At 36.9% G+C, this 25,077-nt stretch overlaps 1 protein-coding gene across 3 annotated transcripts; it reads left to right on the plus strand.

The window, feature by feature from the left end:
• Positions 1–1,702: 1,702 nt before the first annotated feature.
• Positions 1,703–24,400, plus strand: si:dkey-238i5.2. Of its 3 annotated transcripts, XM_048173443.1 has the most exons (18): positions 1,704–2,393; positions 5,668–5,835; positions 5,929–6,029; positions 6,108–6,222; positions 6,323–6,394; positions 6,652–6,767; positions 10,174–10,330; positions 11,734–11,864; positions 12,008–12,104; positions 12,196–12,474; positions 12,668–12,787; positions 15,137–15,289; positions 15,586–15,803; positions 15,949–16,117; positions 16,254–16,385; positions 17,658–18,413; positions 18,823–20,110; positions 23,712–24,400. In XM_048173443.1, exons 1-18 carry the CDS (start codon positions 1,956–1,958, stop codon positions 23,762–23,764), a joined length of 4,563 nt encoding a protein of 1,520 aa, XP_048029400.1. In that variant the 5' UTR covers positions 1,704–1,955; the 3' UTR covers positions 23,765–24,400. The 3 variants fall into 3 exon arrangements, with proteins under 3 accessions (XP_048029399.1, XP_048029400.1, XP_048029401.1); XM_048173442.1 differs by having other exon boundaries at positions 1,703–2,393; positions 5,668–6,029; XM_048173444.1 differs by lacking the exon at positions 1,704–2,393 and having other exon boundaries at positions 5,699–5,835; positions 5,939–6,029.
• Positions 24,401–25,077: the final 677 nt, after the last annotated feature.

Consider the following 25,077-nt stretch of genomic DNA (forward strand, 5'->3'; position numbering starts at 1 on the left):
TTAGTCTCTTCATGAAAAGACAAGCTAAGGGATGAGCCACATCGAAAGGAATCCAAGATCATGTTGCTGCATAGATTTTCACTCAAAGTCTCAAACTGTGGTAGTCGTATCTCTGTGAGGAATCTCTGTTCTTTGTACAACAATGTAGAATTGGTACAATTAATCTTTAGGTCTAGACAAGCAGTGACATTAACTAGCCCTATCATACTGTGCTTGTGTCTGATATGTTATTATGTTTCCTTTTGTCCTGAAGAAGGTAATGGAATTTTTTTTTTTTACAAAATTCCATCTAGCAATCTAACCATACCATCAAACCTGTTTGAATTGTTTTACCTCTTTGTCGCCATCTCTGTTTAAAACCTGCAATTGCAGATATTTGCGGAATTATAATTTTATGTGGGTTGTGCATCGGCACGGCTCCTCAGCGCGGATGAATCTAATGTTTTGAGGAGAATGTGTGGCTCTCAGTCACCTCACCGGTGTGCTTCGGAAAGACAGATTGTAGTCTTGGAAGTTTGACAAAGAAGTAACAAATCTTCCACTTCTGTTTTACCAAATGAGGGAAAAAAAAGCATTACAAAGAAAAGCATCACAATAAATCACGCTGCCAATGGTGATTAAATATAACGATCGCTTAGCTCATATCACATCAAATCGTGCAAATTATTATTATACTTTGTTCTCAAAATGTTCATTTTAACAACATCAGCATTGCGTGACTATGTGTATTTAGTGTTTTAATGTTATTTCAGTTTATCTTTAATTATCTTTATGTAAACAGATGTGACGTAATGACGCTAAGACAAAGGCAAAAATGCTCGAATTTCCCACGGAAACCGACCTGTACCACCCAAATTGTTACAAGCTTACCGTTTTTAATCGCACTAAGATATGGAGCTAGTTTTGAACACTGCCTGGTTATGTATTTGCTCAAAAATGGATTTTGGGAAATTTGGACTGCAGCTTTAACAAACACAACTTTTGATAATGTATTAGTAAATGTTGAAATTAACATTAATTTTAATTAATAAATGCTGTAGACGTATTGTTCATTCTTAATTCATGTATTAACTTATGTAACCTTATTATAAAGTGTCACCAAAAAATCATACAAAATAAAGTGTCAGGACTATCAGCATTTTGAGATAAGACCGATCCTACAGTCAAGTGCTATACAGTAGCTTGTTCCAGCACATTGCACCAAACACCTGGTTTGAATCAGATGAGGGCCACAGCCAGAATGTGCAATGTTTTCCCCTGTTGCTCCTCTGTAAACATTTAGATAATAGTATGAGACTACCACCGTCTAAACCACTTACAGCCTCCTGCATCTACACACCTATTTATCTGTTTATTTAGTTGCAGGAAGTATCCAAGCGCATATGTCTTTAGATGAACAAAATGGTGCATATTTTGTAACATAAAGGGTTATGTGAATTGTATGCTGCATTAAATCTGACTGCATGAAAAAAAAAAAGAAAGTGAAAGGGAACAGCTGAAGAAAAATAAATGACATCATTGTTGAGAAGCAAGGCCTCAGAGGGGGCTCGACTTTGTGTTTCTGACTCTTATCTTCCCACAACTTCTTATTTTGGGAGGAAGCTTTTACAGCTTGGGTTTACAGCCCTCTCTCCCTCCAAATGGGGCCGTGACTGAGTGTGATGACCTCACCCTGTTTCTACTAAACTCTCCCCTACTCCTCTCCTCCCTCACCCCCCCTCTCGCTTTCTCATAGTCTGTGCAGAAGTGAGGCTTTGCAAGAGTCACGTTCTCCACAGTTCCTGCAGTCTGCATCTCAAAAGTCTCTCTGCAGTGTCTCAGAACAATTCAGACGGGACCATTTTAGCTTAAATGACTGTTAACTGACTCGGTTGAAATTTATCAGACGTACCAGGATTCTTTTAAACAATGAGAATGATGTTTTATTGTTTTATGGTCATTTGCTCCTCATTCAGATGATTAAAGCAAGAAGAGCAATGAAGAGGATCCAGCCTTTCACTATCGGGACTAAGTTATCTGTCCCCTCCGAGACAAAATGTTTGGATTATGTGGGCATCATCCTTCCTGTACCGGGTCTGGACTGCTGTGAACTGAGAAATGACTCAAATAATGACAATTCTCCTTTCCATCAGGAGAGAGTGTCCACATCTACACCAGTGGAGGGACTATCAGATGATATTAAAGAGGAAGATGACAGGGATTCTGTGTCCCCTTCAACTTCTTCCAGATCTATCAGGAAGATTGCTATGTGTGCAAACGCTGAAAGCCAGATCAACTGCCATGTCACTGACTTTAACGTGACAAGCTATGAGATGAACAAGCCAAGTACTTCTACTGAAAAGCTGTTTCTAGTTGAGGAAAGACTGAGTGACAAGTCCGGTGAACAGCTGGAGGTGAGCAAGAATGCATTGTTTTCATTTGTTGGACATTATGTTCCGTAGCTTGAAATTATTTGCACTTAGACAAACGGTATTTGAAATTTATTTGTATTTTTATTTTAATTACTTTTTATTATATTATATTTTTATATTAATATATATTAATATTTAAAATATATATTAATATTTAAATTTATTTTTAATATTATTTTAATTGGTTTTTATTATATATTTTGTTATATATTTATTATATATATTTTTTATTATATATTGATAAGCTTTTATTATATAATTATTATATTTAAATATAATTATGCAATTACATATATTATACAATTGTATCTTTTACAATTATAATTAATATTTATAAATTTATTCAACAAGTGTCATTCCAAATATTAAATTGGGAAATATACATTAATATTTAAATTTTATTTGCAATTTTATTCTATCTATCTATCTATCTATCTATCTATCTATCTATCTATCTATCTATCTATCTATCTATCTATACTGCACCATATATAATAGTACTGATTATGTATATAATATTACATATTTTAATAGATCCTATATATAACTCTTTAATATTTTCACCTCACTAAATGCAATTTTAGACACAAACAAAAATAAACCAAAGTCCACATCTGCTGGATCATAAGATCATAATCATAAAAACCAGAACAGCATTTGCATGCTTTTCAAATGAAAATATTTTAGATAGTTGGCATCTGAACATATTTTTCACAGGCATCACAAACCAACAGCACCCACTCCAGCTTCATATTTGTTATTCTTTCAGTCTCTCGCTTTTTTTTATGAGCTGTTTGTTAAATAGTTACAGTTGCCGCCTGCCCATGCACTCTCTCCACAAATGTCTGTGAGGAGTTTCCCACTGCAAAACTAGAAATGCAGCTTCTCATAGCATGCACAATTGAGTACAACAAGAACACATTGTCTTATTGTGAGAGGAAGAAAAAAGAAGAAGAAAACTGCGTGGATTATTACAGTTTTGCACACTGTGCTCATTGAGATGAGGTCATAGTCAGGCCCCTCATTACACAAGCCCACAGCCGAGATGAACTGGTAATTTCCACCAAAAATGGGAAGTAGTTCCAAACTGGAACGCAGAGAGAAGGATCTGAGATTAAACTGATGATCAAACATGGCACAACTGCATTAATGATGCCAAATAATGTTTAAACTATTAGTTCTGATGCACTTTGTGGTTAAATAAATGGCAAATGATGTTACAGTATTCCACAACTTATGCACAATTCCTGTTTATGTTTAAGTGGTAAAGCCACACTATAAATGTTAAAGGGCAAAAGGAGTGGTTTGCCCACTGTTAAAGAATTTTAACACCATGTGCTGAGGATGCAGTCATCGCAGTGGTGCAAAAGACAAGTTTAGCAATGCAAGATCTGCAACATAAAGCACCATGGCTAAGAGATGAGATCATTATTTGGAAGTACCACACCTTGCTGCAGGCTCATGTATTGTTGGTGGGCCAACAGACTCAGATCCTGCTATTAATGTGTTTTAAACTCTAAAATACATCATAAAAATCCCCCTGGTGTCCTAAACACAGGTGCATAAATATGAGGTGTTTGCTGTGGAGATATATGATACCTCTGAAGAAAATGTCTTGGCATATCATTTTGTGAGCAATCTTTTTGAATCAGTTCGGTCTTTAATCTGTACTTCATGTACCCAAACAAACATGATTTTACTGCCTAACAGCTTAGAAACAACAAAAGAACCAGAACTTGGTGTGCAAGCCGAATTAGTTGGAGCAACACAGAATGATGTAAGACATCTTGGGAGATTTACAAAATGAGAAATAGTCTGTTGGACAATAGCGTGAGGTCATTGGCGAAGAGCATAGACTGAAAAATTATTGATGTCTAAACAACTTTCACTCAGAAATTGCTATTAAATTTCACAATACATTAGAGAGAAATATCTATTTATTTTTACTCTGCAGATGAAAACCATAACTGGTTGGACATCATTATTATTTATACAACAGTTCTTTCTGGTTCTCGAATCTGATTGGCTGAGAGGTCTTTCCAGTCATGCGATATTCTACCAGTATCGCCGCGGGAACCGTTTCACCGTTTGAATCACTCCGCAGTCAGCCTTCTCACAGCGATTGTCATGGCGAACAAATTAACAAACCCACCATATTTTTATAGATACTACTGTTATTTTGTAACGGAATGTAGTTTTAAGTTTTAGGCAAGAATATAGTTGTTTAGACCTCAGATATGCGATTTATTAGTGCCTATTTGAAATAATTGTTCAGGCGCTTTCGTAGATGTGAGCTCCAGGCCGTCGTTCAGCACTTATGTACCCGCAGAGAACAACTTCATCTCGGCAAGTCCTTCAGGAATTTTCCACTGGCTCTTATTATGTAGATAGTGTTTAAACATGAGGTATACTTTGTTTTGGGTATATCAAACGGGCAATCTTTGGTCTTATTAATATTACTTGTTCCAGAGCTAATAGATTTGGGCTATTTTACTTCTTATACTGTTATAATGGCTATTGTTGTTAATTTAAAAATTATTGTTCAATAAATAATTTATATAAATAACATGCTGTATTTTTGGTATTGAGAAATTGAGTCCGTTAGTGATCTCGACTTCAGTGAAAGTTACATTAATACGCCATTAGATGGCAGCAAAGACTGTCTTTATGAGTGAGTCAGTCAGTCGAAAAACTTTTATATTGAAATGGACTGAAACAAGGAAACAAGGACGTTGTTTTTACTTTAAACATCTCTTAAGACACATTGACAAATGCATTGACTAGCGCTATCATGGGAATGTCTTAAATGTTAAAAGGATAAAGATATTGCTTTTCTCAGCGGACATTCAAACTGATTTTGTTATTATGAATAGGCTATATTTGACCTGAAGAATATCAGCTAGATGCATGTAATACACTAGCTTTTGCGATCTCTTGCTCATAATACTCTACATATTACAGTGAGTTTCAATTAAGCGACTCAACGTTCCTTCGTTACTAGTTCTAAAGTGACATTTTAGAATTAGTAACGGAGACTTAGGCTCAACTATCAAAGTGAGATTAGAATCCATGGCGGAAGGAAGTAGTTCCTCACAAAAGAGGATTTTTAAAGACGATCCGTTGTTGTTCTTATTTATTTACACACTTGTGCCATCAAATTGTTGTATAAATGCAATATCACCCTCGTAGCCGTGCGATACGGCTGTTTATTAGCACGTTATATATCTTTACAGACTGTGGCTATATATCTTTACAGACTGATCCATGGACTAAAGGAAGGAAGATAAGGAACCTTCATTACGATTACACTGTGCCAGGTTTCCCACGTGATCAACCAGAGGATGCGGCTCACAGCCAAAGGAGAGACCTCAAGGACATCGAGAACTCTCTCATCCAACTGACAACAAGTCTGGACTTGATGCAGGTTAAATGCGTTGTAAAAATGTTTCTGTTTTGTTTATTAACGTGTCTTGTTGAACCATTACCTCATGAACGCTTAATGCATCTCCTGTGCCAGGAGGAACCAGAAAGACCTCATCAGAACACGTCAGATGCTGTAGATTTAGGATTGGAAATGTTTAGAACAAGACAAAGCCCGGGGGACCACGTTGACAAATCGTAAGATTTCCTGGCACTGTGGAGCGTAGAGAATTATTGCACTTTTGTTAGTGATACAAACTGTTAGTTTCTCTGCAGGTGGCTGAAGCTAAGGTCGCTCCTGAGGGACTATCATCAAGATCTCATGTTGGCTCTAGATGTCTCATCGTTTTACCAACAAGCTGACAGCATCATCGGCAGCATTAATTGGAAGGTTGAGAAAACAAGTGTTGATTAGCTTTGGCATTTAGAGAAGACCTCAAACTGTCTTTATAAATGATACAAGTACTGATCCAGAATGAATTTCGTTGCAGAGGAACCGTGTATTGGCAGGCGAGATCCAAAAAAGCGACAAAGAGACCAGAGAAATTGCCTGTCAAATCAATGTAAGTCAATCCATGGTCTCATTAGAGGAAATACTGTCTTCTTGTGTAAGCCTGAATTTGAGAACATGAAAACATATGAACCTGACTCAGTCACTTTGTTTTTTTTAAGTATGATTTCTCACTCAACCAAATAGTAGTCCGTTGTATTAAGTCTCACGCACAAGTTTTTTTTATCTGGACTGTAGCATATGAACTCCAAATGAATGATGTCATTTCCTTCCATGACCCCACCCCTCCCTGGACAACTCTCTTTCCAGATGCTGAATGAGTCTGCGTCTCGCCTGTCAACTCTCCACCCAACCCTGGCCAGAAGAGTTACATGCAAACAGGCCGAGGTTAAGGAGAACTGGGCACTTCTCCAGGAGTTTCTCCGGTAAACGAAAGTCTCCTTGCTCCCATTGTCCTCCTGTGAACAAAAAAACAATAGTAAATAAAGTACTTTGGAGCAGTGAGGTCATATTTAAGGCTTGGAATAGTACATGACATCATGCTAAAATGGAATCCATAATTGTCAACAACCAGAAGTTGAGCTGACATGTGGTTTAGTGATGTAATGTTATGGTCTTTTCTTTTGATATTGACCTATTGCAGAGTCTTAGATCATGAATGGTAGATGTTGTCTTGACGCAATTGCTATGTATTTGGTTTCGAACTTAATAACATGTTGGTCCTTGGTTTAAGCCTTTGGCAGTTTTATGCAATCTTTTTAAAGTGTGATTCTGTTATAAGTATCCAGCAGGACAAATATCACTTAGAGCTTACAAAAATATCGTTTTGCCAGCAATACTTACTAAATGATTTTTAGAAAATGTTTCTATTAAACCATGCACGTCTGGTTTAAAACGTTGCCAATACCATTAAAGGAAGCTGTAATTAGTGGCTAAGCTAACGTCACCCTTCTCATTTACAAAATATCACATTGATTGGATCATGGCTCTTATCACAGAACAGTCAACAGCTTTAGACACAGAATTCCACAAATACTTACACCGTTATGGAAACTCAGATTGGAGCGTGACCTCTGCTCAATAGTATGACTTCTGAAAGTGTTAAAGAGCAGAGACAGAGGAAATGAATGACAGACTGGAAGAGAAAGAAAAGGTGGTTATCGATGAACAAAGGCTATAGAAGCAGAAGATTTAGTCTCAGTACTGGTGCAGATGTGAGGAATAGCTCATATGTATGGTATGAAGATATGATGAGAGACAGGTACTCTGTGAAAACGCATCTGGAGGAATGTGCCTGAGCAGAGAGGAAAGAACTGATCAAAAATAACTGTCTGAATATTTGTCATAAATCTCACTATTAAAGCAACTAATTCAGACAAACACAGAAAGTTTAAAACAACAAAGCAGAGTAAAATAAACTACATATAACCCCCAAAAAAATCAAAATTAGAGTTTTGTGGATTTTAGTTTGCGCCTGTTAGATTTGAGGCTTTTGAAAATTCACTTTTAGCACATTTATAACATTTTATTAAACTCCATTTTAATTACATTTTTCCTAAAATTCTTTCTATTCTAGGAAAAGGAACAAAAGTATTGATGACATGTACTATACAGATTTTTGTTCAAATGAATACTAGAAATCACATACTTTTTTCAAATCTACAAATGTTTTCACAGAAATAATTATTCATGTTTGCACAATTTTTTTTTTTTTCTAAATTTACAATACTTCACAAATCACATACTTCCAGTGGCCTTAGAAACAAACAATTTGTAATTTTAAACTACAAACTTCTGTCATGAAACTCTAGATGGCACAGGTTGATAAGTCCTTAACTCAGTCTGCTTGCTGTCACATCATTCTCTATAGGGCACAGCTGATTGGATTCTGCTGTATCAGCAGCCAATGAGCTTGCTGCTCAAGCTTCTGCATAGCAGTTTGCAGCATGCTTTCAGAAACCCTCCACCTTCCCCAGTTCCACCTGTCTAGATCTTCTTTGGGTAATTCATGTGTGCTATTTTGTACAGCAGCAGCATGTCTTACTTGCTCACAGCAGCGTGCTGTGTATGTATTGGCAGAAGCAAGTCTCGTACTTGCTCAGCAGCAACAGCAGTAGCGTAGCAGATCTATTCCACCAAAACCAAACATATTAACATTGTCATATCCATTATCATGTAAAACACTAGAGAGAGTTGTCATGACAGAAATATATATGTGAATATGAATAACTGGAAAAATGATGAAACAAGGGAGGACTGGACAAGCCTCTTATTGAATTGAACACAGATGAAAACGAGGTCTACTGAAAGTTTTCTTTCGGAAAGGCACAATCCATAGATGGCACTTGATTCTATTCCTTACAGCCTCGTTTTTATTCCTGTCAAAAATTAAATATGGTGCTAGCCTGACTAAGGTCTATGTTAAATAATAATACATATTAACCCACAGCAGCCAAGCCAATATATATATAAACACTGCCCAGCCAAAAAAATAAAAAATAAAAAAGTCACTGTTTGAATTGAAATAGGTAAATACTTATCAGTATATGACTGGATCATCATTGCTATGATTAGGCTATCATGTTTCTAGCATGTTATTTGTTTGGGAATATTCTTTAGCTTCTCATTTCTTAAACAACCATGTAGGAAGATGTATCATGGTCATATTCCAGGATGACAAAGCCAAGATTCATCAGGCTCGAATTGTGAAAGAATGTTTGGGAAGGAGCATGAAGTGCTGGAGTAGAAAGTGCTCAGCTCTTGCATTGTCAATACAAGATCTTAACCAAAAATAACATTTATTTCCATCAAGCGGTGCATAAATTTTTGGTCAAGATCTTATATTGACAATGCAAGAGGTGAGCACTCTGTAAAGTCTTCTCCAGCACATCCCAAAGACTTTCAATGAATTTAAGGTCTGGACTCAGAGGTGCCAATTTATGTGTGAAAATGATTCTTCATGCTCACTCCCAACCAACCATTATTTCACAGTTTGAGCCTGATCAATCTTGGCTTTGTCATCCTGGAATATGGCCATGATGTGTCTTCCTACATGGTTGTGTAAGAAATGAAAAGCTACACACTTCATCAATTAGGGTTAAAAGAACTGTTCCCAAACATATAACATGCTAGAAACATAATGATCACATCAATAATGATCCAGTCGTAGACTCTTAAGTAACTGCCAATTAAAATCCAAAAAGCGGCTTTTTTTTTGGCCGGGCAGTGTATATTGCCATGTTGATTGCACTAATACTGTAAGTGACGCTATACACCAATTGATTGTTATTCGCCATTAAGTAAATGAAGGCAGGACAAATTGTGCTTATCAAGCAATTTTATGGGCTTCTAAAATGTCTGTGGCAAAATTATCACAACATATTCATTTAGATCTGTCTTTTTGAAAAAAAAGAAGCTGTTCTTGCAGACATTATCTATTTTTTGAAATGCAGCCAAGAGCTGGTTACATTCCTTTTCAACAAGTCCTATATCACTAGCTCTGCAAACACACCTTTCCTGAAACTATGAGCTAACCAGACAAGAGGGAGGTGACATCATTGCTTGCATATCCTGCCAACAGTAATATCTCCCCAAACCAAAACAATTGCTGCAAAATTTCGTCCAGCGTTACATAACCAGCAGAGATATGATATTAGTGATCTGTGGATATTTTTATATTTTCAATCTGCAATTTGTTAGCATTAAAGACTTAAGGTCTACTGACTTATATGGTCTAAAATGATGAAATATCATGATATGCTTGAAATGTTTGAAGAGTAACGATGCCTCAGTGGTGCCATTAGAGGTAAACGTTTTGTTCCACTTCTACAGGAACCAGAAGACAGATGTGTCTTCCAAACGCCCGTCAACTTTACCCGCTGAACCTCTTACCACATGCCCTGACTCACAGAGCTTTGCTAGAAATGAGGGTCACAGCATAATGGGAAAAGACGTCAAAGAGGAGCAAAACCGTCTCCGAGGATTTGAGGTTAGCTGCACTGCCTCCAAAAACATATGCTAGCATGTGATTATAAATGACCAGTCATGACCACATAGAAAAGTTCATTGGTTTGAAATTTCTGTTCGGTGAGACAATCATTTACAGTGAGGCTTTAAAGGTGCCCTAGATTCAAAAATTGAATTTACGTCGACATAGTTAAATAACAAGAGTTCAGTACATGGAAATGACATACAGTGAGTCTCAAACTCCACTGTTTCCTCCTTCTTATATAAATCTCATTTGTTTAAATGACCTCCGAAGAACAGGCGAATCTCAACATAACACCGACTGTTACGTAACAGTTGGGGTGTACGCCCCCAATATTTGCATATGCCAGACCATGAGGAGGCATTACACAAGGGCAGCCAGTATTAACGTCTGGATGTGCACAGCTGAATCATCAGACTAGGTAAGCAAGCAAGAACAATAGCGAAAAATGGCAGATGGAGCAATAATAACTGACATGATCATTAATAACATGATATTTTTAGTGATATTTGTAAATTGTCTTTCTAAATGTTTTTTTAGCATGTTGCTAATGTACTGTTAAATGTGGTTACAGTTACCATCGTTTATTACTGTATCCACGGAGACAAGAGAGCCGTCGCTATTTTCATTTTTAAACACTTGCAGTCTGTATAATTCATAAACACAACTTCATTCTTTATAAATCTCTCCAACAGTGTAGCATTAGCCGTTAGCCACGGAGCACAGCCTCAAACTCATTCATAAACAAATGTAAACATCCAAATAAATACTATACTCACAGAAATCGATGTATGCCTAATGAACACTTTGTAAAGATCTATTTTGAGGGTTACATTAGCTGTGTGAACTTTGTGTTTGCTGTTTAAGGCAGTTGAGAGCTCGCGGGGGCGGGGGAGCGGGAGATTTAAAGGGGCCGCACGCTTAATCGGTGCATATGTAATAATGGCTCAAAATAGGCAGTTAAAAAAATTAATTAAAAAAAATCTATGGGGTATTTTGAGCTGAAACTTCACAGACACGTTCAGGGGACACCTTAGACTTATATTACATCTTTTGAAAAGGCACCTCTAGGGCACCTTTAAACTTATCTCACTTGACAGACAAACTTCTAGACAATGATATTACTTTAGTTTTTAGTTGCGAAGTCAGAAAAAAGTGCAAGTTCAAATTATGCTTGAGAATTATTGGTAAGAGAATGTAAATGACCTTGATCAAAACCATAACTGAATCCTCAAACCCAATGAAATTCGCTTTCCTATGAGTACTCATGTGATTTATATAGAGGCCTGTTTCTGCCTCAGATTAAAAAAAATAATAATAATAAAATTGTGAGATGAAGTTTAACCCATTTTAAATATAATTTCAAGTCACAATTACCTTATGTAAATACATTATTTCTGCAGTGCTCTCAAGGCCTGTGGGCCCATAGGATGTGGAGTCCAGTTGAGGAATGTTCTGTAGGGAGTCGAGGCTCACTGTCGGAGAGCAGCTGTTCCAAGCTGGACAATATCCCTGAAAAACAGGACAGGAAGAGGTGCAATTAGTTTTTTATTTCACAATGAATGTGTGGATGACTGATGAAGTAAATGATCCGTAATTGTGTGATGTCATTTCATACAATGGATTTCAAGATGCAGTTGTTGAGTAAAGTTTGATTAACAGTTAATGCTTTCCCAGCTGTGTGGGCCAGATGGCTCAAACAACCCCTGTTTCCTCTCAAGAATGTGTTATATCCAGTAAGCTGTTGAAGGAGTCGACGACATCCACTGGAATGGTAATACAGTTTCAAGATATTTCATAACAATGCATTAAATATAAATGATCTCATTTATCTCTTTTCATTTCCTTTTGGAAATTGAATAAAGAATGAAGAGATTGACTGCTCAAAGCAAAGACAAGATCACAAAATAGAGGAGCTCCTAAGCCAGGTGGAGGTCCTTTGGGATGCTCTGCAGACGAAATACGGAGAGAATAATGAGACTGAACCAGCGGAAAAAGAACAAACCGGAGATAAAGCCGCACAGATGGTATCAGAACTCACACTTTCAAACCATCTCCCGGAAAACGTAGAAGGCGGCAGTTCAGGAATGCTTGAAAAGTTCCTTGAACTTCTGGATCCTAGCGGATATCACAAAAAGAGTCAGGTAAACCAAACATCATAAGTATGAAACCTCTGTTATACAGTAGTTTTAAGTGTAATTATTTTATGCTGTAATTATTCCAAAACATGAACTTAAAAAATGTAGCATACTCAATTTCAAACATGGTGTTTCTGTGTATGAGTTTAAAAAATGTAGTGAATACAGGAACACTTAAACCATTGTGAATCTGCTTTAGGATGTCAATAGGCAACAAATGGCTGAGGATGCAGAAATGTCACTGGATCTTCTGAGTCATCAAACTGACCAAGAAAGATCCCAGAAACAGGACCAGACCACTGATGAACTACAAAGCTCGGTAAAATATAAGCTTGTTTCACAAAGCAACGTCTAACATCTACCTTTTATTAGAGATATACGGTGCCCTCCACAAATATTGGCACCCTTAGTAAATATGAGCAAAGGCGGCTGTGAAAATAAATCTGCATTGTTTATCTTTTTGATCTTTCATTCAAAAAATTCACAAAATTCTAACCTTTCATTGAAGGAAAAGAATTGAAAATGGGGGAAAAAGCTCATTATGAAATAAATGTTTTTCTCCAATACATGTTTGCCACAATTATTGGCATCCCTAGAAATTCTTCTGAGTAAAATATCTCTGAAGTATATTCCCATTCACATTTACATTTTTTAACACACCAGGGTGACTAGGAGCATGAAATTGTGCAGCCATGACTTCCTGTTCCACAGGAGTACAAATATGTGTAAACACAAAGGCCAAATCCCCTTAATCATTCATCACAATGAGAAAAAAAACAAATAATATAGTTCTGATGTGCAGCAAAAGATCGTTGAGCTTCACAAAATAGAAAATGGGTATAAGAAAAAAGCTAACGCATTGAAAATCCCCATTTCCCCCATCAGGGAAATAATTAAGAAGTTTCAATCAACTAAAGATGTTACAAATCCACCTGGAAGAGGACGTGTGTCTAAATCGTCCTAATGTGCGGTGAGGAGGAAAGTTTGAGTGGCCAAAGACTCTCCAAGGATCACAGCTGGAGAATTGCAGAAATTAGTTGAGTCTTGAGTCTCAGAAAGCCTAAAAAAATTATCAAACAGCACCTACATCCCCACAAGTTGTTCGGGAGGGTTTCAAGAAAAATCCTTCTTTGCTCATCCAAAAACAAACTCCAGCATATTCAGTTGTCAGACAAGACTGGAACTTCAAATGGGACCAGCTTCTGGTCAGATGAAACTAAAAAAATAGCTTTTTGGCAGCAAACCCACCAGATGGGTTTGGTGCACACATGGATAAAAAGTATCCCATGCCCACGGTTAAATATGCTGCTGGATCTTTAATGCTGTAAGCCTATTTTTCTGCTGGAGGTCCTGGACATCTTGTTCAGATACATGGCATCATGGATTCTATCAAATACCAACAGATAAAAAATCAAAACCTGACCACTTCTGCTAGAAATCCAATAATGGGCAGTGGTTGGATCTTCCATCAGGACAATGATCCAAAACAAACAAAACCAAGACAAAAAAGTGTCACTGAGCACAAAATGAAGCTTCTGCCATCCCAGTTCCCTGATCTGAACCCTAAAGAAAATGAGTGGAGTGAACTGAAGAGAAGAAGCACCAACATGGAGCTGGAATCTGAAGGATCTGGAGAGATTCTGTATGGAGGAATGGTCTCTGATCTCTCCTCAGGTGTTCTCCAAACTCATCAGGCATTATAGAAGAAGACTCAGAGCTGTTATCTTGGGAAAAGGACATTGCAATAATTGGGTGCCAATAATTGTGGCCAACATGAACTAGAGAAAAACATTTATTTCATAATGAGCTTTTCCACCCATTTTCAATTCTTTTCCTTTAATGAAAGGTTAGAATTTTGTGATTTTTTTGAATGAAAGATCAAAAACATAAACAATGCAGATTTATTTTCACAGCCGCCTTTGCTCATATTTACTAAGGGTGCCAATATTTGTGGAGGGCACTGTACATATAAATGAATGTCATGCACCATATTTCACTGATTTGTATTGCACTACTAATATTTGCACTACTGGAATTTAAGACAAATGTAAAATGTATAAATGTTATTGAATTAGATCATTAAATATCAAACCAAGAGGCAATTTTAAAGAAGGTTTATTGACAGAAGGGTGCTTGGGTTAGAAATAATATATATTTATATAATTAAATTAAATTAATTAAATTATTTTTATAAATTTTCAACAAAATAATGAATATAATATATGTAATATATAGGCCTAATAATTTAAACAATCACATGATAGTTCATTATAATATATAGTTTGTGTGTGTTAAACATTATATTAAATTATTACAAATTATTACACACACATATTAAATATTGTTAAATTATTATATAATCATGTTCAAATTATTTTATAGTAACTGTATTTTATAGTAACTATTAATAGTTACTTTAAAATACTTTTTGGGAACATTTGAGTAAAATACTAATATAATATAAATAATAAATGGATAAGAAAATAATGTTAATTCATAGGAAAGGTCTAGCATCATTTGTTTACAGATGCCAGTTTGTATGATATTTTATGAATTGCTATTATTACATTCTGACATTTAAAGACAAAGTGTCCAAATACTTTTTGTGGCTACTGCATGTTTTTTTTCTTCAATCATATCAGTTTAGAGCATATTCATCTTTCCTCAGCTATCCACTCTAACACTGCGGATAAACCAGCACCTCTGCCGCTGTGCTGAGCTCAGTATGGACCTCCTGGACATAGAAACAGATATGGCTGTGCTTTGTGACTCTGACCTCAGTGGTCTGGAGGGGCTACAGGAGCAGCAGGATGACCTAGAGGTCAGACAATGAAAAGAATACACTTACTAATTGAATTTAAATAAATGTTAATCGCTATTTGAATGACACCAGAGCAGTAATTAACCTTTGCCTGCAGCAGTTAAAGATGGGCCCAGTTTCTTAAGTATTAAAAGGTTGCTAAGATTAAAGAGTATTAAAATATTTATAGGTTCCTTAAAAGAGATTTGTTGGTTATAATGTTTCCCACAGTACACTGAAATGGATTGAATGAGTATAAATGCCACACTTTTAATCAGTTTGTCATTCTAATTAATAATTTTTTTCGTCTCATAAAGGCTCATTATAATATCATTGAGTCAGAGGTGAGAGAGATGGAGAGACTAGCCAGTCAGCTACAGGTTCCTTCCCCAGAGGAGAGAGACCCTCTCAGGGAAGAAGTTCAGGCAATCCTGCAGGCTTGGGAGGAAGTAGGCCGCAACATGGCTGAGAACAGATGCCGCCTGGAGAAGTTTCACCAGATTCAGGACTACTTTGAAAACTATCTTGCCATGATGTAAGAGAGACCATCTGACTGATTTTGATAATAGTGAATATTTCATGTTTAATGTCAACAACTTTAGCAGGAGATACTTGTTATATTATATTAGTTTAGGACTAAAGTGATAATTTCATACAGTCTCTCTTCATGTGTCCTGTAGTACGTGGACAGAGAACACCAGATCCTGTATCCTTGCTGGCAGCTCTGCTTGGAGAGAGAGTGAAATTTCAGAGATTGATCTCTGCATTGAAACAAAGCTGGATGAGTTTAGCAAACTGGCTGCAGCTGGTCATTTGCTTTTGCAAGATGAGAGTCAGTTTAAAGACATTGTGAGTGTGTGATTGATTTACTCACCGTTGCCACATGGTCATCTAAAAGTGATGTCAACTGTCTAAATATGCTTCGTCCATCTGCAGAATGTTTGTTATGATGATGTTTTCTTGATTATAATCTTCCTGTCTGTAGATCAAGGAGAGAACAGATGAGTTGCAAAGCATGCTGGGATGGATCCAGGTGAACTGGCATGCTCAAAGAGAGCAGCTTAAAAGAAACAAGGAAGGGAGACCAGAGTCAACAAATGATCCTGTTCAACAGCAGGTTTCTAGTTTTTTTTTTTTTTTTTGACATCATTTAAAATTAGCATAATTTTATGCTAAAAATATTAGCATATTTTTAATCAAAGGGTTAGTTCACCCAAAAATGAAAATAATGTCATTTATTACTCACCCTCTTGTCGTTCCACACCCGTAAGACCTTCGTTCATCTTCGGAACACAAATTAAGATATTTTTGATGAAATCTGTTGGCTCAGTGAGGCGTCTATTGCCAGCAAGTTAAGTTTTACACTTTCAGTGCCCAGAAAGCTACTAAAAACATATTTAAATCAGTTCATGTGACCACAGTGGTTCAACCTTAATATTATAAAGCAACGAGAATACTTTTTGTGTGAAAAAAAAACAAAATAATGACTTTTCAACAATATTTAGTGATGGCTGATTTCAAAACACAAGCTTTACGAATCTTTTGTTTTGGATCAGTGTTTCGGATCACGTGTCAAACTGCCAAACTGCTGAAATCAGGTGACTTTGGTGCTCCAAACCACTGATTCAAAACAAAAGATTCGAAAAGCTTCGAAGCAGTGTTTTGAAATCTGCCATAGATATTGTTGAAAAGTCATTATTTCGTTTTTTTTGGCGTACAAAAAGTATTCTTGTCGCTTTATAATATTAAGGTTGAACCACTGTAGTCACATGAACTGTTTTAAATATGTTTTCAGTAGCTTTCTGGGCATCTGAAAGTGTAAATTGAGTTGCTGGCAATAGAGGCCTCACTGAGCCATTGGATTTCATCAAAAATATCTTAATTTGTGTTCTGAAGATGAACGAAGGTCTTATGGGTGTAGAGCGACATGAGGGTGAGTAATTAATGACAGAATTTTCTTTTTTGGGAGACTAACCCTTTAAAATATGTAAAGGATAATATATAGTCATGTGATCATTATGGCAAAATAAACCCCATTAGGATCTTGTACCACCCTGAAGGGGTCTATTTTGCAATAATGGCCATCTGACTGCACATTATCCTGCTTAATACATAAATGTTTACTAAATAAATAAAAAAAATCTTTTACTAAAATGCTGCAATTGACCAATCAGAATGATGCATTTTAGAAAACATCATAATTTAATTTTTTTCTCTCATTCATAACTATTTTTTTTACTTTAAATAAATAAACATTTATTTAATGCTTTTAAATAAAGAAATAAATACATTATGATTTAATCACTTTAAATAAATATATTAAAATGTGTTTCTTTTAAATAAAATTAAAATGCTATTATTTTTGTACCTTTTTTTTTTCCTTGTTTAGGCTATTCCTTTCAAACATCCTTCTGATAGTCTGTGCATTATAAACAGAGAGATCAAAGGAAGTGCTACTGAAACACAGTCATCTCAAAACAACTTCGAGCAACAGAGTGGGAGACATGATTTGTCCAGTGTTGTTAGTCAGGAGTCCTGCCTTTCGAAGACATCGCTAGGCTCTAGCATCTGTCTCATTTTGACCTTTGATGACCAGTCTTCAGGCATCAACCAAGTGACAAAGCAATGGTCACCCAACAATAATGAAATACATGAAAAGTCAACAAGCAGCATTCAGACGGAAAGACAACAATCACAAGACAAAAACTCAATGCAAATGCAACAGCCACAAGAAATGCTTCAGGTGAAATGGCTGAATGAATCAGCCATGAGTAAAGAGAGCAAACAAAATTCATCTAGTGGAAATCTTGGACAATTGCAAAACCATGGAGAACCAGTCCAGTCACTAAGCAAACAAAAAGTATCCAGCATTTTGTCCCCATGTAACACTGAATCATCATTTTGCAACCACCTAACAGAGAATCTGCAGTTCGTCAACAACCAATCTAATCTGCAGTTATCACCAGACACTGATCAGGTACAAAACCTATCAGAGATATCAGTTATGCATCAAGTGCAAAGCCCTCAGTTACCAAGCTACAAACAAGACTTGACGCAAAATACGGCACACGACAATATAGAAACAAGCCAAAACCAAAGCGACGACCACCTGCGGCATGAAGTGACAGCTGAAGTCACTCATAGAGTAAGTAAGACTGTGTTGTTAACTTCAGACACATTCCAAACCGAGCTCAAAGCTCGCACACAAACCAGACATGCATGTGCTTATTATTCTCCAAGCTCTGTACATCCTGTCCCATGTGGTAAAACAATGACCTCATGATTAAGTTTCCATGGCATGGCTTTGAAAAGCCTCCTGGTGGTGTGTATTGTAATAATGCCCTGTGAAGTCTGCACATGCCATATAGGATTTATTAAGTTGGCATGCAATCATATTAGTCATGCTCCAGCTATTGCCCTCACAGCTGTGTGTGTATGCATTCAAGAGCCATACGATTTTCAGTTTACAGAACGCGTGTGGGCCATTGCGACTGGCCGTGGGTTTGTTTGCATCTCAGCTTATCTAAAGTTCTGCATTCATCTTTCTATGGCAGGTGTTCACGTATTTACACGTCTCGGATAGTTACAGATCTGCAGGACGAGTCTTGGAGGTCGTATCCCCACCACACAAAGAAGTGCAGGACACGACATCCTCTGCATTGGGTTCCTCCTCAGTTCAATCGCCCTCCTCCTTCTCGCAAAACGTCACAGCTGAAGGAGGAATGGTTTACAATCACAACAGATTCAAGGCAAGCTCTTTGTTCAAGATGAAAGAGCCAATTAGAAGTAAGGAAGATGAGCAGAGAAGAAACTCTACGCTTGGCAATGTAGGATCGGAAAGTTCTGGCAAATCTTCAAGCATTTTCAGGCGGAGGTGTAACACTTGGCCAGAAGGAGAACGGAGAGTTAAAGAAAGTCAATCAAACTCCAATCTTCAGGTTTTCATTAAAAAAAACATGTTACCGGTGGATTCTGTCATTGATAACAAATCCAATCCTTTTCCAGAAGACAATTTGCCTAATGTTGTCAAGACTTCAAGTGGACCAGTTAAAAACATCTGCTCTTATTTGTCTCTAGGATCCACTCTTAGCTTCAGTCTTCCCAAGCGCTTTCACAACAGTGTCTCAGACATGGAAAATAAAGAGGAGATTGAACCTATACAGATTTATGATGGCTCAAACAACCCAACATTACCCTCAACTCGAACGCCACAATTAGAATTGGCGGTGGAACCAGTGGTTCATATGAAACAAACCGAAATAAACCCGGTAGATATGGAAGATTTGGAAGATACAGAAGAAACTGAGGTCGAGACCCAACAATTGAACCAAGTTTATGAAAGCACAGAACCTGTCTTGAGGGTTTTCACATTGGCTGAATATGAAGGACCTGATCATGATTCCTCCAGCCACCACAAAGCCTCTCCTCCAGTAGTCAATAGTTCCCCGTCTGTCAGTCAATGCAGTCGTCCTTCATCCTGTGGTCACAATTGCTTTAGTGTTTACACCAAAATAAAAGACCTAAATGGCCACTTATACTACACATCTAAATACATGAAGATAAACTCCTCAGAAAACTTGTTCCCTAATGGCCAGGGCTCCCGTAAGAGTGGCCGTATCATAAACTGTGGTGTGAGAGATTGTGCAGTGTGTTTCAGTGATACAGTGAAAGAGACAAGAGTAGACTGTGCAGAGAAACCAGACATCGGCATGGAGGAGCTTCTTCAGCCAGGGCACTGGCTCTTCCAGCAGGAGGAAGAAGAACTGGAAGATATCTGGAGAGGAAGAGTGGGTAATCTCACTTCAGACTGTGCTGTGGAAACAAATACAGATGAAGAAACAGGTAGGAGAGGATTCATACAATGAAGGAAAATCCTTAAAATGTATCACACTATTACAAACTAGTGATGGGTGCTTTTGAAAAACTGCTTCATGAAGTCTTGAAACCTTTGTGAATCTTTTGTTTTGAACCAGTGATTTGGAGCGTGTATCAATAAATATATATATATATATATATATATATATATATATATATATACCTGATCTCGGATCGATTTGATTTTATAAATTTTTTTGACATTTATTTGAAGAATTGTTGGTAATAGTCTCTTATTGGTCTGATTAACCAAGCTCTCCATAAAACAAACAAAACAAGATCAATTTAATAACAACAATTTAATAAAATATCACGTAATACAGACACTTCATATTCAATGGTATTAGATCATTTGTTAATAGATTACACTTTCAATAAACATTTGCAATCGGTTTATAAAATGTTTTTCATGCATGAGCTGAATTTACGATGTATTTACACCCTTCTGACCAGCAGGTGTCACCAGCGTGTGACGTTTTGAGGGCTTCGAAATGCTTTGTTTCTCCCATCACTATCAGTGTTGTCAAGTCAGCGGTTTTCCCGTGGAATTGGGCTACTTTTACACTGTTGCCGCGGGTTGTTTTTCATGTCCGTGGGTTGAATCGACCCAAAATAACATGATATTTAGTCCCTGGAATGCAAATTTTACCAGGGGGGCCCCGCCAAAAACGTGAATTTTACCCCCCGGAACGCGATTTTTACCGTGGGACCCCCCTCAAATGCCTTTGGGCTAGTTTTGAGAAGTAATTGGGTGGGTTTTGTTGTGAAAACCTGGCAACCCTGATCACTATTACAAACTTGGGTCTTGGGTCGAAGATCCAAATGCAGCTTTATTGGGACAATCCAAATGAGCAAAGGGTCAAACACACAAGCAAACAATACAAATAAGCAATAGGGTAGAAAACTCAGGCAAACCGGGTAATCCAGAATATGGGCAGAAAATAAAAAAACACCCACGACACCGGAAACTAGGAAAACACTCAGAAATGCGGTGTAACAACATACAAGACTTCACAATGACTGACAGAAAACAAAAGGCATACACAGGCATTAACAAGCTAATGACACACAGGTGGATGTACAGTGGTGCTCAGAATTATTGGCACCCTTGGTAAATATGATCAAAGATGACTGTAAAAATAAATCTGCATTGTTTATTCTTTTGATCTTTAATTCATAAAATGAGTAAAAATCTAACCTTTCATTGAAGAAAAAGAATAGAAAGTGGGGGGAAAGTCACATTATGAAATAAATGTTTATATCCAAAACACATTGGCCACAATTATTGGCACCCTTTTATTCAATAGTTTTTGCAACCTCCTTTTGCCAAGAAAACAGTTCTGATTCGTCTTCTATAATGCCTGATGAGTTTGGAGAACACCTGACAAGAGATCAGAGACCATTCCTTCATGCAGAATCTCTCCAGATCCTTCAGATTCCCAGCTCCATGTTTAGGGTTCAGGTCGGGGGACTGGGATGGCCATGGCAGAAGCTTCATTTTGTGCTCAGTGACACATTTTTGTGTTGGTTTTGATGTTTGTTTTGGATCATTCTCCTGATGGAAGATCCAACCATGGCTCATTATTGGATTTCTAGCAGAAGCGGTCAGGTTTTGATTTTTTATCTGTTGATATTTGGTAGAATCCATGATACCGTGTATCTGAACAAGATGTCCAGGACTTCCAGCAGAAAAATAGGCCCACAACATTAAAGATCCAGCAGTATATTTAACCGTGGACATGGGGTACTTTTTATCCATGTGTGCACCAAACCCATCTGGTGGGTTTGCTGCCAAAAAGCTCTTTTTTTTAGTTTCATCTGACCATAGAAGCCGGTCCCGTTTGAAGTTCCAGTCGTGTCTGACAACTGAATATGTTGGAGATTGTTTCTGGATGAGAGCAGAGGATTTTTCTTGAAAACCTCCTGAGCAACTTGTGGGGCTGTAGGTGCTGTTTGATATTTTTTTATCGCTTTCTGAGACTCAAGACATAACTAATCTCTGCAATTCTCCAACTGTGATCCTTGGAGAGTCTTTGGCCACTCAAACTCTCCTCCTCACCGCACATTAGGACGATTTAGACACATGTCCTCTTTCAGTCAGATTTGTAACATCTTTAGTTAATTGGAACTTGTTAATTATTGCCCTGATAGTGGAAATGGGGATTTTCAATGCTTTAGCTGTTTTCTTACAGCTACTTTCTATATTGTGAAGCTCAGCAATCTTTTGCTGCACATCAGAACTATATTCTTTGGTTTTACTCATTGTGATGAATGATTAAGGGAATTTTGCCTCTGTGTTTCCTCATGTTTATACTCCTGTGGAACAGGAAGTCATGGCTGGACAATTTCATGTTTATGATCACCCTGGTGTGCTAAAAAAAAAAATGTAAATATGACTGGGAATATACTTCAGAGATATTTTACTCATAAAAAATTCTAGGGGTGCCAATAATTATGGCCAACATGTTTTGGAGAATTTTTTTTTTTTCATAATGTGATTTTCCCCCAACGTTCAATTCTTTTCTTTCAGTGAAAGGTTAGATTTTTACTAATTTTATGAATTAAAGATCAAAAGGATAAACAATGCAGATTTATTTTTACAGTCATCTTTGATCATATTTACCAAGGGAGCCAATAATTCTGAGCACCACTGTAATCACACACTAATGAGTCCAGGCAAAGGTTTATGGGAATTGTAGTTCATGATGGAATGGCAAAGGACTAGGGAGGAGTGCCCTCTGGTGGCTATCATAGGCACTCCGGCTGGCAGGCATTCTGGAGTAATGGCTGCTGAAAATTCAGCTTTGCCATCACAGGCATAAATTGTCCGATTAATTGGTCATCACTTAAAACTACTTATAAATAACTAAAATATAATACAATGGAGTAGTGCTGTTCTTTGGAGACACTGATATGTTGTCATATGGTTAACTGGTGCCATTTTCATACTAGTAGCCAGACTATGTGACCTGCCAAAGTGTGATGTGATTAGCAAATAGCTCCATCTGTTGGGCATGTGCACAGTTCATATGATTCAGTACTCCACTGAGCAGCATTTTAAGTTGTACTGTTTATTGATCAATTGCTATGAATGTAATATAACATGATTTAACACATGTAATATAATATGTTAATGTTTCAATGGAGAAGTACAGGCTATTCATAAAGAGCAACAGGGGAGTCTTGGAATTGTATACATTTTATTGGAGGAACACCTGCAATTCTGGACAAAGAGAAAGAAAAAGACAGTGTCTGTAATTGCATTAGATATTTTTATGCTCTAGTTATTAATCATGAAATTATATACCCTTTATTACACTGACAAATACTCCAGGCTGCAATAATGACAAAATCTCATGAGGATAACAGGGAAATTGATCGCCATGTTTGACAGGGCCCTAAACACAGCTTTCAAAATTAGGCCAGTATTTCCCTTGAGACTTAAAATGTGCTTAAAATTGAGTATATGAATTAGTATATGATATGACACATGCAGATTTATAATGAAAAACAAGTGAACAATTACGTTTCCTTTTTAATGGCAGGTTAATTGCTTTTTTAATTGCAGGGCTATCAATCAAAACCAGCAGGGGACAGGTAACACACCCACTCCATGGATGAGACGGTTATTTTGGCCATATAACCCCATCAACATCATTGGATCACTTCATGGATGGGATCGTTTTGGACATCTCACCATTTATCTGCTGTGCATTTACTATGCTGTATGTGTATTATTGTACTTCAGTTGTATTCTTCTATATATAAACATGGTAAATTTAATGCAAAACTGTCATTCTGAAGGTTGATCCAAGACTATGGAATATAGACTACAATGCAGACACAATAGAAGTTTGAAATTACCATTGCCCAACTCCAGATGGCGCCCTTGTCTCGCTTATGTAGCATTAGGTAAGCACAGCGAAAGGGTCAACCCATGTACAATAAAAAGGCACCTCTGTGCACACCCATTTACAGCTAACAACAGAATCATCAGACCCAGAGACATCATCCTGCTGATTTACTAAGGAAACTGTCATGAGAAAGGGCTTATGAATGACACTCCTTTATAACCAGACTCTATTGTAATAAGCTGTACATCTGAGACAACAGTTTGTAAATCACTATCATGGAGCGTATATGCCACTGAAGGCATTATTAATGTGTTTGTGTGCCCATAAAGTGCTGTTTTGTTATTCTCACACTTACATCTTTCACTATTTTGCACAAAATAAAACTGAAACCACAAAAGTGTCAGTATGACTTATATGCTGATTGCTTCAAGCCCATGTAAAGAAAACGTAATAAATTTAGTTTACTGTAAAAGCATTTTACAGTCTTGGAAACACAACCCTTGTCAAGCTATAAGATGACACACATATCACAGTGTAGTTCCCATAAGATCTAAAAATAACTTGACATTTTACTAGAGCGTGTAAGATTATTCATACCAATAATATAAGGCTTAAATATGATCAAAATTCAACTTATGACAAATTAACCCACTCTTGCATGCATTAGCCTACAAAAGCGATGCTAATGTTTGATTCAGATACAATTTGAAAAATCTGGGAGTGTCTTTTTAGGTATGCTGCCTGCCTAAGCAATGTGTAACAACTGAAGGAAATTCATCAAAGACAAGTTTTTATGTAAATATTTGTTGTGAAATTAAGTTACTATACAATCTGTTGATGTCATAATAGTAAAAAAATGAAGAAAATGTAACAATTTAATTATACTAAACCCCAGGCTTAACAGTAATTGCTACTTTACTGGCTATTTACTTTAATACTGTTAATAATGAATAACAAAATTCATTCTGTCCATATCCACTGCATTCACACTATTGCACATTTAAGAAAATCCTCATTAAAATTATTTGATGGTTTTTGATGGGTGAAAAATTGCTCCGAGGGGAACAAACGTCTCTTCCA

The sequence above is a fragment of the Megalobrama amblycephala genome, linkage group LG21, assembly GCF_018812025.1.
Source record: "Megalobrama amblycephala isolate DHTTF-2021 linkage group LG21, ASM1881202v1, whole genome shotgun sequence".
Lineage (NCBI taxonomy): Eukaryota > Metazoa > Chordata > Actinopteri > Cypriniformes > Xenocyprididae > Megalobrama > Megalobrama amblycephala.

What these genes read in the sequence shown, in the direction of transcription:
- si:dkey-238i5.2 (XM_048173442.1), top strand. Translation starts at nt 1,956, where the DNA reads ATGATTAAAGCAAGAAGAGCAATGAAGAGGATCCAGCCTTTCACTATC. An exon ending in CGACGACATCCACTGGAATG is followed by an intron (nt 12,105 to 12,195) that starts GTAATACAGTTT and finishes AATTGAATAAAG; the next exon opens with AATGAAGAGATTGACTGCTC. An exon ending in CAGCTGAAGTCACTCATAGA is followed by an intron (nt 18,414 to 18,822) that starts GTAAGTAAGACT and finishes TTTCTATGGCAG; the next exon opens with GTGTTCACGTATTTACACGT.